The 19,520-nt window shown below is 37.6% G+C and overlaps 1 protein-coding gene across 16 annotated transcripts in view; it reads right to left on the reverse strand.

Moving 5' to 3' along the window:
• The window catches only part of HDAC9 (histone deacetylase 9), an 857,167-nt gene that overhangs the window by 200,945 nt on the left and 636,702 nt on the right, over window positions 1–19,520 (reverse strand). For all 16 annotated transcript variants that reach the window (XR_013995394.1, XM_081080282.1, XM_081080306.1 and 13 more), the window contains one exon: window positions 5,615–5,722. Coding sequence is in view for 15 of the 16 variants with exons in the window: in XM_081080282.1 (XP_080936408.1) it covers window positions 5,615–5,722 (108 nt within the window). In the remaining variant the exon portion in view is untranslated. The remainder of the gene's footprint in view (window positions 1–5,614; window positions 5,723–19,520) is intronic.

The raw sequence follows: 19,520 nt of genomic DNA on the forward strand, positions 1-19,520 counted from the left end.
TCATCTAGTCTGCTGGTGATTCCTTCTAGAGCATTCTTCATTTCAGTTATTGTATTCTTCACCTCTGACTGGCTATTTTGATGGTTTCTATGTCTTTTTCATGTTTGTTATCTCTTTATTGAAGTTCTAAGTTCCTTAAACATCCTTATAACTGGTGTTTTGAACTCTGCTTCTGGTAGGTTGCTTGCCTCCATTTCGTTTAGTTCTTTTTCTGGATTTTTCTCCTGTTCTTTCATTTGGGATGAATTTCTTTGTTTTCTCATTTGGCTGGCTCTGTGTGTTTGTTTCTATATATTAGGTGGATCTGCTGTTTTCTAGTCTTGCCAGGTACTCTTAGGTACTCTGTGGTGCCCAGTGGCAAGTCTCCCTTGTCACCTGTACTAGGTGCTCTCAGAGTGTCCTTGTGTGGGTTGTGTGTGCCTTCCTGTTATAGTTGAGCCTTGATTATTATTGGCCTGTAAGCAGTTGGGATTGATCCTCAGGCTGACTGACTGTGGGGTTTGGCCATTTTCACAACTTATGGACTGCTGAGCAGCGGGCTTACCCCCATGGACTGGGATTCGTCTCAGCTGGCGCTGGTGCCTGTTGAGACCACCCTTCAGGTGTGCCACTGGTGGGGCTAACTGGCTGTATTCTGCTGTGGACTGAAGCCAATCTCCAGGTATATTGTTTCTGGGGTCTCCTGGTAAGAGCTCTGGCGCAGGGCAAGGTCAGCCACTGCCTATGATCGACCAGGGACTACCTCGTAGGAGCTAAAAAGAGACACACAGATGGCTGCTGCTTGTGCTGGACCTGGGGGCATGTGGGAAAGGCCACACTATGAACTGAGGATAACTGCCACCAGGACCAGCTCTGGGGTAGCTCTGCAAAAAGACAGGACAGTCCGAGGCCTGCTGCTACCTGTCATCTCCCACAAGATTCAACCACTGATAAAGCCTCCTGTGGTAAGGAGTTAGATGTGGCAGGGTCTCAGGGAGTCACTATGGTGAAGTAAGAGAGCTCACCACACCAAATCAGATTCAAATTTGCCTATTGAGCGTGGCAGGGAGGCTCAATACAGAAAAGATGGTACCTGCCTGCCAGCTGCACAGGAAAGGGACTCCACATAGGGAAAATGGCCTCTTCCTCCAGTCCTTGCTCTGAAGCCACACAACTCAGTATCTCCCTGTATGTCTCCATCACCCCCCATACCACTGTTCCCCCGTCAGAGCCCAGGGTGAGTGCCTGCAAGCAAGTGAGTCTTTTCACAGGCCCTTTAAGAAAATGTCTGGGTTTCCTGTACAGGCTTTGCCATTTACTAAACAGTATGCAGGAACTTAAAAAGTTACTTGATGTCTCTGAGCTTGTATCCTATTGGTGGTACTTACTTCAAAGGCCATTTTGAGGATACGGTAAATTACAAGTAAACTAACCAGTTTGTAGGAGGTACTCAATGAATACCAGGTATCACTGTGTTTCTCCAAAACTGAAACCTAGCCGGACCATCAGCTCTAATGCGTCTTTTGGAGCAAAAATTAATGTAAGACCCGATATTATATTATGTTATATTATATTATATTATGTTATATTATATTATATTATGTTATATCATATCATATCATATCATATCATATCATATCATATCATATTATAAAGACCTGGTTTTATATTATATTAAAGTAAGACCGGGATTTATATTATATTATATACAACCCGGTATTATATACTATGTTATGTTATATCATATTATATTATATTATGTTATATTTTACCCAGTCTTATATTATATTAAAATAAGACCGGGTCTTATATTAAAGACGCATTAGAGCTGATGGTCCGGCTAGGTCTTATTTTCGGGAAAACATGGTATTTAAGGTGTACAGCATGATTTTGAACCAACTATTGAACATTTTGAACCAACATTTTGCATATTTTGAACCAACTATTGAACCATTTATAACTTGAAAAAAAGTTTGTCTTTTAGAGATATTTCTATTTCTACACAAAGTTTTAAAAAGGTGCTGTAGAATAATAAAACTATTTTGAGATAGCTATTCTTCCAATTATTGTTTCCAACACATGAAACATTTCAGCATTTTCAGAACATGTGTGGTCCTTAGAAATACAATCTGAGACATAGCCCATTTGGGCATCTGTATATTTGAGAAATTTCCACTTGTGTGGGTTTTTAAAAAAATACCTTGTTGCAAACATAGAAAACTTGAAAGCCCCCATAATTTTTACTGAACTCCATTGAGCATGTCATTCTGTACCAAAAAGACACTAATTCCCTGTCTTAGTTTGCCGCCCAGGGTCTATTTAAGCATCAACATGAGACCCTCTCCCTGTGCCTGGTTCATTCTAATTCTTCATTCCATCAGTACCCTCAGGTGAAGAAAAGTGAAAAGTTAGGGAAGTGGTCACGATCAAGTTCAGCATCAAGCACAAATTCCAGGTAATCAAATTTGTCTTTGGCATTTTCCTTTTTTGTACCCATTTCTTATCTCCTAGGTCCCTATCTTCTGAGTTCAGTGACCTCCCTCTATGACCTATTTCTCATGTCTCAGTTTAGCATTCCATCTAAGCTCACTCTATTTGAAATACAGCTCTTAATTCTCTATTTTCAGAGCTAAATTAGTATAGTCTCACAAAATGCAGTATTATAATATGCCAATGTTGTTTCATTAAGTTATTGATTTACCAGGAGAATGGAGGCATGTGAGAACTGAATGTAGATGCAGAACATGATAAATGAAATACTAAAGGTTTCTCATGTTACATTTCTTATCAGAGAATAACTTAGCAATGTCCTCAAATAAGCTTCCCTATTTTATTCCTAGATCTGAATGAAGTGACTCCACAGCCATGAGAGTTAATGCTCTTGGCCAGCAGGTTATACTGGAGTCTGGGACAGGTAGACACTGAGTACTATTTCTGATTAGCTAGAGGTCCCTACACATGGCTCTATAAGTCAGTTCTTCACTGTGGCCACAAAATCATTTGTAATCGCTAGCTTTCCCAAATGGCATTCCCATAGGTGTGTTCAAATTATTAGCAACTGCAGGGTTCGGTCTCTTTGGGTTCGGTGAGCGTCAGTTTCTTTGTTGAGATCTTGCCTGTCTTGGACTTTTACTTAAGGCTTAACAATCAGAAAGATAAACCAGCTGCAAAATCGGACTACTCACCCAAGTAAGCAGAAAATTAGTTTTGGAATATCTACTATTTGGTGTGCCACACAGTGTATTATTGAGAATCAGATCTACTTTTCATTTTCAAATAGCTCAGAATGTCTGCACCATGCATGACTTTTAACACGATCAATTCCACCCTGCTGATCCTACAGAACAAGAAACTGGGGCCCAGAAAAGTTAAGTGATATGCCACAAATGACATAGAACTTAAGTGGCAGAGCCTGGACTAAGATTTCTTGACTCTTAAGCTGGCTCTTTTTCTCTAGTCTTCTCTTCTTTTTTTAACCATCCATACCTGTTGATTTCTCAACAAAGGGGAGTAAAAACCATTTGTTCGAATCCTGTTCTTAACATAAATACCCAATGTTAGTACAGCTGGTGATCAGCATGTCCATACTATATGTTATAGACACTTTGTTTGTAATTGGCTATTTTAAATGACTACCTCCTAAACATCAGAAGTAGGTTTTCATTCAACACTCTTCATACACACATTTGGCAATTCTACATTCTGTGAGGCTAATAATGATGATGATTTTGAATAATATGTGGGCATGCTACTTGAGAAGGTTTCTGAATTATTGATTAAATTTCCACAAAACCAAAAGCATTAGAAATTGTGAATGCTAACATACTCATTATTCTTTGTTATGAAGTGGGTTGATGCCAGCACAGTTTTTAAAAAATACTGTAATACTGTGGCCTGGCTATTGTCTGTCATTTGAATTCTTTTGAAAATGAAACCTCAAATATTATTCTTTAAAAAAGTCAATTTATTCCAGTGCTACAAGTGACATACTCCAAAAGAAAGAATTATTGCTAAGGTACAACGGGGAGGCAGCCAAAACCTCTCCATAAGGCTGAGTCCTTTTCTCTTTTCAATAGCTTGTTACCAAAGGTAAAGACTGAGTAGTGAACACATTAACGGTCCCATAAATCCCGAGATGAGTAATTAATGTCTTGATGCTAATCATGTCAACTGCACATAAGGCATATACCAGGGGTGCCAAAAAATATATATACAAATGACTTGCATTCATCTTTTGTTATCGGTATATATTGAATATTACAATTTTAATACAGTTTTCCTTTCTTTTTTTTTTTTTGGCACACTCTATATTTTAGGAAAGGAAAAAACTGTATTAAAATTGTAATACTCAATATATACCGATAACAAAAGATGAATACAAGTCACGTTTGACTTCTGCAATTACAAGAGGAGCTCAAAGTGGTTACCATTAGTGTCCAGACACTTCTAATTAGGCAAACCACTGCTTGAGCAACATTGACCAAAGTGTCCACTTGTCTACATATTTTTGGCATCCCGAGTATGTATACATTTTTGGCACCCTCTGTATATATGTATTTTATATATAGCCCACCTTATCCAAATTATATTTCTGTAGATTCTGACTTCTTAAAGAGTTACAGCAACAACTTCAGGGACAGACAATACATTATAAAGTATACATTCTTAACCTGCATGTTTAATCACAAATAGAACAGGCAGGGGTAACTGAATAAAGATTCATTAGACATAAGGAAAAATAATCCTAATTAGACTCTATTTTAGATTAACAAAACTCACAGTGTCTATGTTGTTGATCATGATATATTTCCCTTCAGCTCAACAAGTGCTAACAATACCAAATCAATAACCACCAGATTTCATTATGAAGTGTGCAAACTACTGCATTAAAAAGCCACGTTAGCACCAAGAAAGTTTACTAGGCAAATATACTCAAGATGCACATGGCATACCTTTAAATAGCACTGTTAAAATATCAAATAAAATGTCATCATCTATCAGGTCTCTGACTTTTATAAATTGTTTAGACTGGGAAACTTTGGATTTGGACATTGTTCTTTTCATGTGATGTAGAAAAGAAGAGACCGTAAAAAGAAAAGAACAATAAAGTGTAGCTCATTTTTGAAGTTCTTTCGTGGAAAAACATACTCTGGATCATTACCCTTCTAATCAACAATTTCCTTCTTCCTCCCAATCCTTCCCGTCTGGTATTTACCTTTCTCCCCCATCCCCCCTTCTCTCTGGGTGGTATTCTGAGCTTATACATAGTACTCAGTAATCATATTTTTTAAATTGCTTCAAAAGAGAATCTCAGGAGGGCATGACAGATATGTATGTACTGAGTATTTTTAACCTGGACCATAGCTTTTACTCACCATTTCTATACTCTTAAAAACACACCAGTGTGGCTTGACCGCAGAGTTCCCCCAAAGAGAGGAAGGCCCTTCGAGCAGGATCAGCTACTACCTACCTACAGACTCGTTATTATCACACCTTAGTGGCCATTTCCCTGCCCTCTTCCCTCCACCCCTTTCCTTTTATTACCACACCACACTCCCCACAATTCCCAAACAACAACATCTCTGTTTCAGCTTCTTCTCTGGATTTCCCACACTTAATGCAACCCAGACCTCACCTTCAGCTCTCCTGAGGCCACTTTGGAAGCCAGCTCGATGACACAGCCAACAGCCATGCGTGCAGCACCGGACGAGTGCAGCTCATTCCAAATGGTGTCACTGTCCACCTGAGCAAACAGTCAGCAGAGCCCGCAGAAAGAGAGGGAGAAAGAGAAGGAGAAGGAATAGATGAAAGAAGGGAGGAGGGGGGAGGGGAGTGGAAGAGAGGGGAAGAGAAAGAAAGCAAATTTGTGAGGAAGGGCTGGCAGGGTAACAGCCTATGTACAATAACATTAGTCTTCCGTCTTGGCCAGCTGAAAAGGCCTTCTGGACATAGCTTTGCTTATATTTTTTCTCTACACTGACTTCTCCAATGGAAACACATTCCTGCCATGCCTCACTGCCATTCCCTGTTTAGATTTCTCATTACAAACAGCATTACATAGGCAGGATCTGGCGTGCTTACAGGCCTGCTAGAAACCAGGCCCCAGTAGTACATAGAGCAAAAACTAACAGCACTTAGCTATACATAAAAATCGGATTTGCAAGTGCTAGAGGGGGAAAATTCAAATACCTTTCTGGCTGCAGATTTACAAAGGGCCAAAGACAATTATCAGGCAGGTAGCAGTAGCAGTCAGTGAGTAGAAGTAGCAACCACAGTTAGGTTCTCCAAGTAAATGGAAGGAGTGTGTGGTCCTCACACACTCACAGCATTAAACAGTCACAACATTCAGCTGCAGGGAGCAATTTGATTTTCAAAGTAGAAGGTTAAAATTTCTAACATTTTTGTACACTAGTCTTAGCGCAAATTGGTATTATTAAAACCGGAGAGACCATTAAAATACATGGTTGCTTTTTTACTAGAGAACAAAGCATGGACCAATATTTTGGCTTCACCTTTATTAAATGCTGTTTACTCTTTCTCATGCATGCAATAAGAGAACATATATAAAAGTTCAATAGTAGTGCTTTATAATTATCATATATGTTACATATTTTTATGTATAAAACATTTCATAATACATAAAATAACTGTATAAAATAGTAGAAGTCTCTAATTTTAGGACACATAAATTACTTTGAGTACTATGAAATAATAACATTTTTGTGACTGCCAATATCAAGACTTCTCAAATGGGTCAAAGAAGGGAAATCCCACCCAAAATAAAGATTTATTTTAAAAGAATTAAAGAGGACTAATGACATGAAACAAATATAATGACTAACAATAACACATATTTACAATGCACTAAGTGTTTAAGCATTTTCACATGCCTTTTTTCATGAAAAGCTTACCAAGTTAAATTGTGTCAAGAACAATGAATAAATAAAAATAAATGAGAATAAACAAACACATAAATAAATAGAAAATTAAGATCCTTTCAACAACAGCATAGTGGAATTAAACTGTCTTGAGTTTTCACTAAATTATGGCTTTACCACTGGAACCTAAATGACAGTGGGCAACTAATTAATGAATGCCTCTGTGCCTTGGTTCCCTTACTTGTGAAATGGCAAAATTTCATAGTACCATCCACATATGATTTTGGTGAGGATTAAATAAGTGACAAGCAAATGTTAGCTACTACTAATGTAGCTGCTAATACACGCATTTTGTAAAGCCTCGCACATGGTAGAGGCCTACTAAGTGTTTACTGCATGAGCACACTGTGGCTTAGAACGCCTCCTGGGCTGGTTCATGGACTCTCACGCTGACCTCTGACCCTAACAGCCTATGTCTTTCTACCACGTTCCTGAAATGACCATTGCTTCCTAAGGACATCCAGACAGTCAGAATCAACACCACCGTGGTGAACATCATCAACTAAAAAGTGCAGGAATCATCAAATGGACATTTGAACCGAATCATGTGCCCGCTAAATTGAAAGTTTTATTTTGTACTGCATGACTACAAATCGTTATTTGAGCTTCATGTGGATATACCTTTGTGGAAGGTGATTGCATAAGTTGAAAATAAAAACCAACCTTTGCATTGCATTGCACAGTTTTTAACCAATTTTCAACTATTACGGAGCTACAGGTGCCACAGAAAGTCCTCCTTAATCCCATTTAAAATTACTGGGAAGGCAAGTAAACATAGAATAAACCAATAAATCCCAAAAGACTTAATGGTTACTCTATGCGATGTATCATCCAACATTTATTTACTTACATTTGAACATGAAAAACAGTTTATCTAAATACCACTTCAACCTATGTTCTATGTACATTTCATTTATAACTAAATAGTAATAATGATCAAGGTTTGTGGATACTATCTATTTTAAATGGGTAGTTATATTCAATTCTGAATTTATTAACAGGTTTGTCTTGGATCAAGCTGCCATAACAAAACACCACAGAACGGGTGGCTTAAACAACAGAAATGTATTTCTCACAGCGCTGGAGGCTGGAGGCCCAAGATCAGGTTGCCAGCCAATTCTGTTTCTGTTTGAAATTCTGGTTCAATTATCTTCCCGGCTTGCACATGACTGACTCCTCTCTATGCCCTCATATGGCCTTTCCTTGGTGAGTGTTGTACAGGAAGACATATCTGTCTCTCTTCCTCTTCTGATTAGGCCACCAGTTTTATCAAAGTAAGACCCTACCCTTATGACCTTATTTAACCTTAATTACCTTCTAAAAGTCTTATCAAATTGAATCATATCTGGGGTAGGGCTTCAACATATGAATTTTGGGGGGATACAATTCAGTCCACAGCAAGGTTATACCCCAGAAAGTTCATAAGTCAATTTATAAGCATATTTTCCCAAGATAGTGTATTCCAAATAGTGTTTCAGGGCCATTAACTACCAAAATTAGCCATCAAAGGCTACCCACATGTATTTGCTGGGTTACTTTCTAATAACAGCTCCAATGGTTTAACAACAACAAAAAAAGATACATGGCTCATGAACTCTCCTTGGATATAAAAGATTGCTAAATCCACTTTCTGCCATTTTCAGTGGCAAAAAGTATTTCTCCTCTCCTTATGTTCCTCTTGTTGGTTGGAGAGATTGCCGAAAACCTTTTCCTATATGAGTGCTAACATCAAGAAAAAAAACCTTCATATGAGAGCTCTGATTTCAACTGCTGCAAGACTTCCTGACAGTGAAAAAAAACTCTAGATAAGAGAGGATGGTTGACTCCATAAATTGATAGTGATTCCTGGCATGGAGTAGGATACTCAGAGGCTGGAAAGGAAGGAAAAAGAGCATGAAGGGTTCCATTCAGATGAATATATGTAAACAGGGGTAAGGAGCAGAGATGGGAATACAATAATGGTAGAAGTAGCGACGAGAAGGGCTTAGAACTGTAAGAAGACTGGTGCTCTAGCATTTGGAAGTTGAAGGTATTAATAGAAAGATTGAGAGAGTTGGTTCTGGATATGGAAGATAATGCAAATTGTAACCGATTATGCCAGGAAAGGGGAAAGAAATGGCAGTGGAACAGAAAGCAACCTGCTGTCTACTCTAGCTGGTACTAAAACCTTGCCCAAGTCCTTAAGACATGCAAATTCTGAAAACCAGAATTACTATAAGTTGAACAAAAAAAAAGTCAATGTGCTTTTATGTTTTTTTTATTTTCATGCACCACATTTCTCCTCCTTGGCCTGCCCACCAGTTCATTCTTCTGCCTGAAGAGAGGGAGAAAGGGGAGAGAGGATCGTGAAGAGAGGAGAGAGGGAAGAGAGATAAGAGAGAGGAGAGAGAGAAGAGAGAAGAGAAAGAGGAGAGAGAAGAGAGAGAGGAGAGAGAGAAAAGAGAGAAGAGAGAGGATAGAGAGAAGAGAGAGGAGAGAGAGATGTGTACACATGCATGTGCAGTAGGAGGCAGTGGTACATGAGCTGAAAGGGAGATAAGGATTGATATAAAAGAAATTAAATAAATTGACATTCGAAATAGGATTTTACATCAATGCACCCCAAAATCCAGATTTCGTGGTGAGGGAGGGTTTTTCCCCCCACAGTCCTTTACATGTCAAGAACTAAGCCTGGTAGTCTCAGATTATAGTCCTATGTTAGTGATAGCATCAAGACAATGCTATCCCTGCTTCTCTGAATGATAGCTCAGTGACGAGACTCTCGAAATATGACAGCCAGGCACAGGGCCTGGCTTGCTGACCTAGGTTATAGATAGGATATAATGAAAGGAAGAAAAATCTAAAAGCCATCCCCCTGGTCCTGAGCAATTGGACAAAGGCAAGCCAAAGAGGTACAACAGAAGCAGGGAAGCAGAGAGTGATAAATGAGCAAATCCCAGAAAGAAGAAATTATGTTAGGGAAACTGACAAAATAATAAGCAAGTCTTATTTACTTACACTTGGGACTTTTGCAATCTTTGTCTAAATTAAACTGTAAGCACCCCATAAAAAAGTCTGTGAGGTAGTGTGAAACCTAAATGGAAGGTCAGACTGAAGCTTTCCTAAAATGCTCTGATATCCCCTGGGGTACAAATGGAAGCCTCAAGTTCCCCTAATCCTCCAAAAGTATGCCATGGGAGAGCCTCTGCTGGAGTAACTAAGTGTAGTTAGGGTCAAGTGAGTCCAGAGCAGAAGCTGAGGGGTGACCCCAGTACCAAGGAGAGCGAAAATGAGACTGCTGGAGCCTGGGAACCCCACAAAACTCCATCTTGCAGTGACATTAGAAATTGGGAGAAAATCAGCTGCTGACCTCAGCTTGAAATGCTGGGAGATCAGGAACAATCAGGAACAATCATGAGGTTGCCATGGAAACCTGAACAGCATGAGTACCCAAGGATCCCATCAGGACTCTATCCTTCCCTAATGATATCTTGGGAGAGCAAGCTGAGAGACCAAGCAATTACCTAAACAGGCTGTGTCCAACCATAAATTGGTCTTACAGACAGAATTTTAAAACTGAAAAGAACCTATGGCTCAAAGAGACTGACGTATTATTAATTGCAGAGATGATTAGCATAATGAAGAGAAAAGAGAAAGAGCATGTTTATCACACATATGAGTGAGTCTTGGTAATTTTATGTTCCATTTTCAAGGTCAGAAATTTACTCTGCTGTGATGACAGGAAAAATATTCTAGCCAGGATCCTGGGCAGAAGTCCCCAAGGATATGCTGCATACATGGCTAGTGATATATAATTGTATTTTGGAATTAATGTGGAAACGTGCAACTTACTGCCCCCCTTAGAATTCATCTGGCATGTTTACCAAGCTTTTCCTTATATACTATTCTAAAAATCAATATGCTTTCAACTTCCAAATATCTCTGACAATGTAACTAATGTACAAAACATGAAGGCAGCTTTAGTAGTCTGCTGAGTAACTGTCCACAGAGGCCTTGTTTTAGTGCCAGAATTAAAATCTATCAATCTGGAAATAATCCCCCCAAAATTCAACTCACTTGATAAATATGTAGGAGGGTCTGGACCTAACGTGTCCAAAACTGGGGATCAGAAATGTTAGGTGAGGCTGTCCCACAAAAAGTCTTCCTGTGTGAGGAACCAAGCAAATGTGGTGAGACAGGGTGGAAATATGCTTTAGAACTGAGAGTTATACAAGCTTGGCCCATAAGGAAGATTTAGTCATCAGAGGAGGAGGTGCAATTCTGATGAGAACACAAGAGTCTGGCACTGAGATCCTGCTAGCCCATGCTCTCAGAGACGCATGTTATTTACTGGGGTAGAAAGAGATAAAGAGATAGAGAAGTAATTAAAACCGAAATAGGCAACACATTTTTAAATCTGTAAAAAAATAAAAAATAAAAAAAGACAAGAAAAAAGAAAAAGAAATTGAAGTACAACACTTTGGTAGTAATTTAAAAAAAATAGAGCAGAAAGAGGCACAGTTCTGAGGCTCTACTTCATTACGGAGCTCAGAGAATGCAGGACAACTGGCAACATGACAACCCCAGAATAATTAGCAGAGGCCTGCAGGACTCAGCGATTCTAAAAAGTAAACAAACAAACAAACAAACAAACAAGGAGAAAAAGAAAGAAAATAACAGGAGTGATGGGGAGAGGAGGAAGTCAGAAACATCCAGCAATTATTCATACTACGCATTATTTGAAGCTCCTAAAATAATTAGGAAGCTGCTTGCTCTACTGAGACATGGAAGAACTTTTGTATGAGGGAGAGTAAGAACCAAAACAGCACTAGTTACAAGCTGGTCACTAGACACTATGAACTGCATCTGAAAGAAGAACACTCTCTCTTACTATTAGGGAAAGAGAATAAGGCGAATAATAACTACGGAGGACTGCTGAAGCAAACATGACTAACCAATGGAAGAAATGTGACTTCGTTCACTCGAAGTCATGGCTGAATGAAATTCAGTTAATAAAGACAGTAATAGAAAACTAATAAGGGCATTTCAGATTTTCAGTTTTATTATTATACATTCTCCCACTCTATAAGGTTCTTGTCGTTATTATTTACAAATAATAATTTACTTTCAGTTATCCTCTCATAATTATAGAGTACTTATTAAGATCCAAGCACTGAGCAAAGCTCTTTGCCTATATAAAAGTCGCACAAGTTTTATAACAACCACTGATACAGATGCTATTAGTAAGCAGTTTTACATATGAAATTCAGAGAGGTTATTCAGCTGGAAATCAGTGGAGTTGGAATGACAACCCAGAAAAACGAGAAGGAGCTCTGTACCCATACTGATTTTTATGCTAGTACATCAGATTTGTAGAATGAAAAGTTTTCCTAATGAAATAAATCATCTGAGACATACATGAATGTTTTATCTTTCAATTGACTGAAACTCTACCATGTAAAATGTTCTAAAATATTCAAAAAAATTTAAATGCCACAAGGTGTATCTAGTTGGACTAGTGGGATTTTTGCCAAGTTTGTAATTTGTTTGCCATTCTTCTAATTCAGTGGTTCTCAATGGGGATGGTTTTGTCCCCTAGGGGCTATTAGGCTATTTTTGGTAGTCAAGACGGAGGGGACAGATGTGTTCCTGGCTTCTCTTGGGTAGACATCAGGAAAGCTGTTGAACATCTTACAGTGCAACAGAAGAGTACAACAAAGAATTACCTGGTCAAAAAACGTCAGTAATGCTAAGGTTGAGAAATCCCGCCCTAGAAATATTGAGAACCATATAAATAACAGTGCCTCCTTCTTCATATTGGCTGCTAGAAATTCCAAAGCCAAATTTGTGGTCCTTCTCCAGTAAATGTAATAGTTACTACAGCACACACTTTGTAGACTAAATTCATTCCTGGCTCCTTGTATTTTCATTTTTGAATGATTACCACATCTACTTTATAAACGCGCAAGCACACACGCTACTATATATTTGCTTGTTTTGAAAGCTGCTTCAAATCCTTTATGGAACATGGCAATACTTAGAAGAAAATAGAAAGAAGGAATGAGAAGCAAAAAGAGAAAGCAGAGAGAGAGAGAGCCCAGAGAGTGCAGATGGGGAAAGGAAAGAGAAGTAACAGGGAGAAAAACACTTTATATTTTCATTGTTACTTTTTTAAAGTTGTGCTGCCTCGCTTTTTATTTGGAAAACAACCAAGAATAATTATTTTCAACACTGTTCTTTTCTTGAATTTCTCCAAATAATGTTGTCTACTAAATAGAATCAACACTAATACAAATTTATTTTTAAGAACTGTTCTGCACTTTTCAGTTTCTTAAGTTTCACAGATGTTAATGACAAAGTCAGGAATAAAACCTTTCATAATTCTTCTCATTTTTTTTGCTCCAATCTTAACTTATCTTTCCTTAATACATCAAAGAACAAGACTACAATTTTTTTAATGACTTCAAAAAGGAAATAATTATATAATGTCGGTTGCAAAATAAAAGATCAAGGACATGGTGTGATTATTGGCATCTATACTAAAAATAAAAAATAAAAAAAAAAGGAAGGAATAAAAGAGACAATTTCTACCTATTGAAAACCAGGTCCCTGAAAAACAGTAGTCCCTGAGAGGGTTCAGTTTGTCCCTGCACACAGGGAAGGGTGGGAAGACATGACAGCCTCTTGCCTTTGAGCAGCATGATTTATTTTGTTGAGTGGAAACATGTAAGTGCCATTCTGAGTATACCCACCCTTCCAAATGTTCACTTCCTTTGAAACAGATTTTGAGCATCTGAGAGGTGGGTACAATATTTCAAAAACCATTGTTTTCACAGTTTATTTGCTCCATTGTGAATTAGGGGCATGAAATTAAATGACCACAGATGCATGATCTGGATTTTGCAAGAAATGAAGATGTTTCCTGAGTGCCCTCTCACCCACTGCCTCTTATACAGAAGCCTCTGTGCTTCTGATAAACTTTTGGGTTATCACCTAATGGTCTTCAGTGTTTTGGGTGTTTTTTTTTTTTTTTTATTTTCTCTGAGAATGGCCACATAAAAATGAATGGCAAAATAAAAGTATTACACACAGTACAAAAAATAATCTGAGTTCCAAGTAAGTTAGTCGTCCAAAGTTAGGTACATCACTGGATAATATACATTGGCATATAATTTATGGTTTAAAAAACAGCAATACCAATAGCAATCTCCTTAAATATTTCCTCAGATCTGTAGAAGGTATAATTTACTGTTAACTAGGGTGTAAAAAATTTTCTTGATGTTAAAGGGATTGATGACCAAAGTAGACAGAGTCTATGAACAGAGACAAAGTGAGAAAAACCCTGGAAAGACCTGGTACAGGTTAGGGCTAAAGTAATAGTCATAGGTTCAAATGACTCCAGAAGTCCAACTGGCAATAGGGCTGTAATGTATGGTAAGGAAAATGAGGTGGGGCGCTAGGTGCATTTTTCAATCGTAAATATTGAGAATTCACTTAAAAAAAATCTTCAGCCAGGTTCAAATGAAACCTATCTGTTTCTTCAAGATGGCTCCTGGGCTTCCAGTGTGTAACTTCACTTGTCCAGTAGTGACTTATTTTTACACAAAGTTTAAAAATTCTAAAGCAGGAAAGGGCAAAAAGTGTCTCAGAGGAACTACAATAATAAACAGCCCAACTTAAGAAGAGTTAGTCTTATCTTCAGGTGTAGTCTTATCCTCAGGTGGGTCACCTGAGTGTGTAACTACATGGGGTGTGTTTATAAAGGATTCTGGCCCACGCCTGAAGGGAACACTAGAGCAAGTATGCTCAGATTAACATCTCAAGCCAAAGTCAAAAAATACTCATAGCACTACAGAGAATTTCATGGCACTATAACAATTTGTTATTCGAGAAAATATATAGTGGTGAAAATCATAATTAATTCAGCAATGATTTTTAAATCCATTTGAAGTATATTAATTGCAGCAACACCTACATGCATTTGAAAATGTAGCTCCATATTTTTGAGAAGTAACATGTATTCAGTCCATGGACAATTTTGGGTGTGCATATGAATTCATGGGCATCTTGTAATTAATAACTTCAAAGCCCTCTAGCAGTTTGTGAACACAAGTTAAGAACAATTGTTCTAAATATGCTCCACTGTTTAGGGCATAGACAGCTGCAAATAATAGTGTACTCCCTCTAATAATAAGAAAAATGCTGAATTAATATTACTGGGGGGGGGGCATTCGGGAGCTGAGGTCACAGGCAATCAAATAACCTGTTGTCTAACACTTTCACTGGATTCTTGAAAAAAGGAAAGAGAGAAAAAAGAAGGCAGAAGAAATATTTAAGAGACAATGATTGAGAATTTCTCAAAAATAGTGAAACAACAGAACCAAAATATTCAAAGCCTAACTACAAAAAAACCCAAAAGATTAATTACACAAATGAGAAAACCATATCAAGACATGTTACAGTCAAACTCCTAAAACTCAACAAACATTCTTAAAGGCAGCCAGAGCAAGAGACACATTACATAAAGCTGAACAAAGATAGGAAGGTAGCAGATTCCTTAGTAGAAACGATTCAAGCTAGAAGACAACGTAATGACATTTTTAAAGTTAGCAAAGAAAAAAAAAAGACATCAATGAAAAAGACGTCCCTGAATTCTATATTAGTAAAAATATCTTTTAAAAACTACTTTGAGACAAAAATAAAGATTTTTCAGAAAAACAATAGCTGTGCTATTTATTGTATTGCCATCAAACCTGAGTTACAAAAAAAATAAAAAACAGTAAAGGAAATAATTTAGGAAAAACAGTACAAAACCAGACAGAAACTTGGATTGATACAAAGAAAGGAAGAGTGCTACAAATAATGAAGACATGTATAGTAACTTTTTTCTTATTTTCATTCCCTTTAAAAAGATAATTGACTGCCTAAAAGCAAAAATAATAAAAATTTGTTGTGGGGTTTATGGTACATGTAAAAGTCAAATGTCTGACCACAAAAAGACAGAAGACTTCAGAATAAATTGCTGTAAGATTCTTACACGTGAAGTAGTATAACATTACTTGAAGGCAGACAGTGATAAGTATTGAATAGTGTAAATGTTAGAGAAACCACTAAAAAAATAAAGAGGTACCAGACAATAGTAGAAACAAATGAAATAATTTTTAAAAATATTAAAGCCAAAAGAAGGCAGAAAAAGATAAAATGAAAAAACCAACCATCCAACCAAACAACCCCCCCCCCCATGGCACAAATATAAAACTAACAAGATGACATATTTAAATGTAACCGCATCAAGAACCACTAGCCCAGAACCCGCTATTCAAAGTGTCTACAGGGTTTCCCATCCACAGATAAACACAAGCAAGATGAACACAGGCAAACTTTCATAGCAATCTGTTTAGAATAATTTTATACCTGTTGAATCTAATTAAAATAATCGACTTTTTATTGTATGTTTTTGTATCTCATTTTTAGTAATTCTGTTTTACAAAGTATTTTACAAAGTATTGCTTTACAATAGGAAATAAAACATAAGCGAACAAAATCTCTGCTTCACCACACCATAATTTGAGAGCATTAATTTCCTAGAGAAAGAACTTTCCTTCCAAATTATACAAAGAAAGAACTCTGTTTGGGTAAGAAAGGGGGGGAAAAAAGAAAGGTGAAGCTAGAGGTAAAGTTAGGATGTGTTAAGAGTTTTGTTAATAAATTAGCCTTCTCAAGAGGAGTGGTACCAAGAGACAATGACTACTAATAATCTGTCTAAGTAGTACATCAATAGTTTGTACCTAGAGACTTCTACAACCCCAGAACTTAGAGAAGTTGTCAGGCTTTCTGATAAACTTCAGAATAGCTATCCCAAGGAACCAATCTTTGAACAAAGTTTCCTCCACCCTACCCCAATCCTTTGGCTGGTGGCTTTCACAAGGGTGTCATCAACCTTTAGTGCAATAACATCTTCTTTATTTTTGTTGACTTGAGAGTTAGAGACCTTGAAAACTACCTCTTCCACTTACAAGATGAGCAAACTTAGGCAAGTTCATTAACTACTCCAAACCTTAAGAAAAATGGAGATAATACTTACCTTCCTCATAAGATTATTATTAGCATTAAATTAGTCAATTGATGTAAAGTACTTAACACAGTACAACACAATGGTGAGGTAGTAAGTGCTCAGTAAATGTAAACTGTGAAAGAAATCATCCCAAAGTTTTGGTTCCAACCTTACTTTCTATGCCATAGCATATCAAAAACAAAAATCATATGTGATAATGCTGGAAGCCAGAAACTATCTCCAATCAGAAAGCTACTTTTTTTTTTTTTTTTTGCTTAAGCTACATATGGATCTAGTTCAAATAGAGTTTCCTGAATGAATGTGGGCCTTTTCCAAGCACATCCAGCATAACTCAATCATTGGCACCCGAAACAAAGCTAATGCTCTCAAAAGCTACACATGATAGAAATTAAGCTACCTGTACTGAAAGTGGATGTGAAAGTATTTAAAAGGGAAACAGAATGACTTAAACGAAAAGGAATTTAGGCACAGGCTCCTTTGGAGAATCTAAGCCCAGCTTGTTGATTCCTTTCGGAAATATTCCCAGAGTTAAATGTAATACTATTGTGCCTGTTAACAGAACAGGTTTCACATGCTCTGTGCATGGCTCACATGGTGCATGATTCTTCCTCGGATGCCTTGAATATTTCACCCTGAAAGTTGGGAACCAAAACTGCTTGGGTTAGTACTAAGTGGTTTAGTAAGCTCTTGCTTCTAGGCTATCCTGCCACTACTGCTATGGGGCATTTCTGAATAATTGAGTTTAAACTTAAATAATGATCAGATGCCCCTAGAAACCTCCTGACAGACACCAGACTCAACAAAGAAACCAGTTTTTCATCACAGTATTGATTTTGGGCCATTTTAACCATGTTGCATAAAAGTTGAACTGTAAAAGAAATTAAATTTCTTCAACTTTTACATCACATCAGGTAAAGTGTATTTCTTAAATGAATCATATATTGTGGACCAGATATTTGTGCATACAGCATCTTGATTTGGTAACTTAGAAACTACTCAATATTTTTTAAATCACTGAAATCATTTTAATTTGGTTTAATTCCTAAAAAAATTTTAGTTTTAGTTTTTCTACATAGCTTATTCAGTTGTAAGCTCTATATAGTATGTATAAGAGTGCCTGCAAACCAAATTTCTTATTTGTTTAGGGAAACAGAATAATTACTTTTTTCCACTTAAGAGGTATCTGAGAAGCTTAATCAGTATTTTATTTTCATCCAACTTCCACTCTTATAGCTAGAGTTGAAGATTCCAGTAGATATCTTCTTTCCGAGAACAGTGATGGGGGGGGTGGTGAGGAGTGTGAGAGTAGGACAGATTCAGAGAGAGGAAATCCTAATTTATTAGTAGATTCAGGGCAAATGGTAGTAAAGTCAAATTTATTACCCAAAGAAAGCAAAAAATAAATATCTTTGGTCAGCATCTAAAGAAAGACATAGGGGGCAGAATGGGGCACCTAATAAGTGCTGGACTCTGTGTTAAACACTTTACAAACATTACCCAATTTATTCTCCATGACAGCTTAATAAATGTACTACTTAGTCACTTCTACAGAAGAGGAAACTGAACTTTAGAGAGGTTAAGTATCTTGAACAAAGCTACATAGCTGATAAGGCACAGAGCTGGGATATTAATCCAAGTCAACACCAGACATGGATATTATTATGTACTGAATTATATTCCCCCTGAATTCAAATGTTGAAGTCCAGTGGTGTGACCCTATTTGTAGATAGGGGCCTTAAAAAGGTAATTAAAGTTCCATTAGGTCATAAGGGTGGGGCCCTACTCCAATATGACTGCTGTCCTTCTAAGAGGAAGAAAAGGTACCAGAGATGTACACACCCAGAGGCCACATGAGGACATAGGGAGAAGGCAGCCATCTGCAAGCCAAGGACAGAGGCCTCACTAGAAATCAACCCTGCCAGTACCGTGAGAACATACATTTCTGTTTGAGCCACCCAGTCTGTGGTATAAATTATGGCAGCTGGATCAACTGATACACATATGAACTTTAAAAAGATTTTCTATATTATTTGTTCTATAGATCTCTTTTTAATGATATACCATGAAAGCTGTGAGGACAGGGCACTGAGTGTATCGTCAGGGTCTGACACATCATAGATGCTTAACAATTTTTTGCCAAGGGAATGAATTAAGTAATGCGAATAAATTCATTATACGGTGACATAGTTCTTGTTTTAATGTGTTTAAAAAATCTAAGATGTGAAATAAAAGTCTCTCCCCCATTCAGGTGCTGCGATACACACATAATTTATAAAGAACCCTTCTCTCTTCTTCAGTTAGAACCACACCTAGACTTGTAGCTTTCATTTGCCAGCATTAGGCGCCTCCTTTCCCTGGCTTGGGAGTTAGCAACATCTAGAGTGCCCCTAGCACCCTGGACCTCCGTTGTCATTGTTCACCCCTACCCCTTATAAAAATTTCCCTGCCCTCTAACTGTCTGCCCAAAGGAGACAGATTGCCTTCTAAGTCTTAGTCAGCAGATCCCCAAGAATGCCCCATTTGATTCCCAAAGAGCATGACAAAGCACA

Source organism: Rhinolophus hipposideros, assembly GCF_964194185.1.
Source record: "Rhinolophus hipposideros genome assembly, chromosome: 18".
Lineage (NCBI taxonomy): Eukaryota > Metazoa > Chordata > Mammalia > Chiroptera > Rhinolophidae > Rhinolophus > Rhinolophus hipposideros.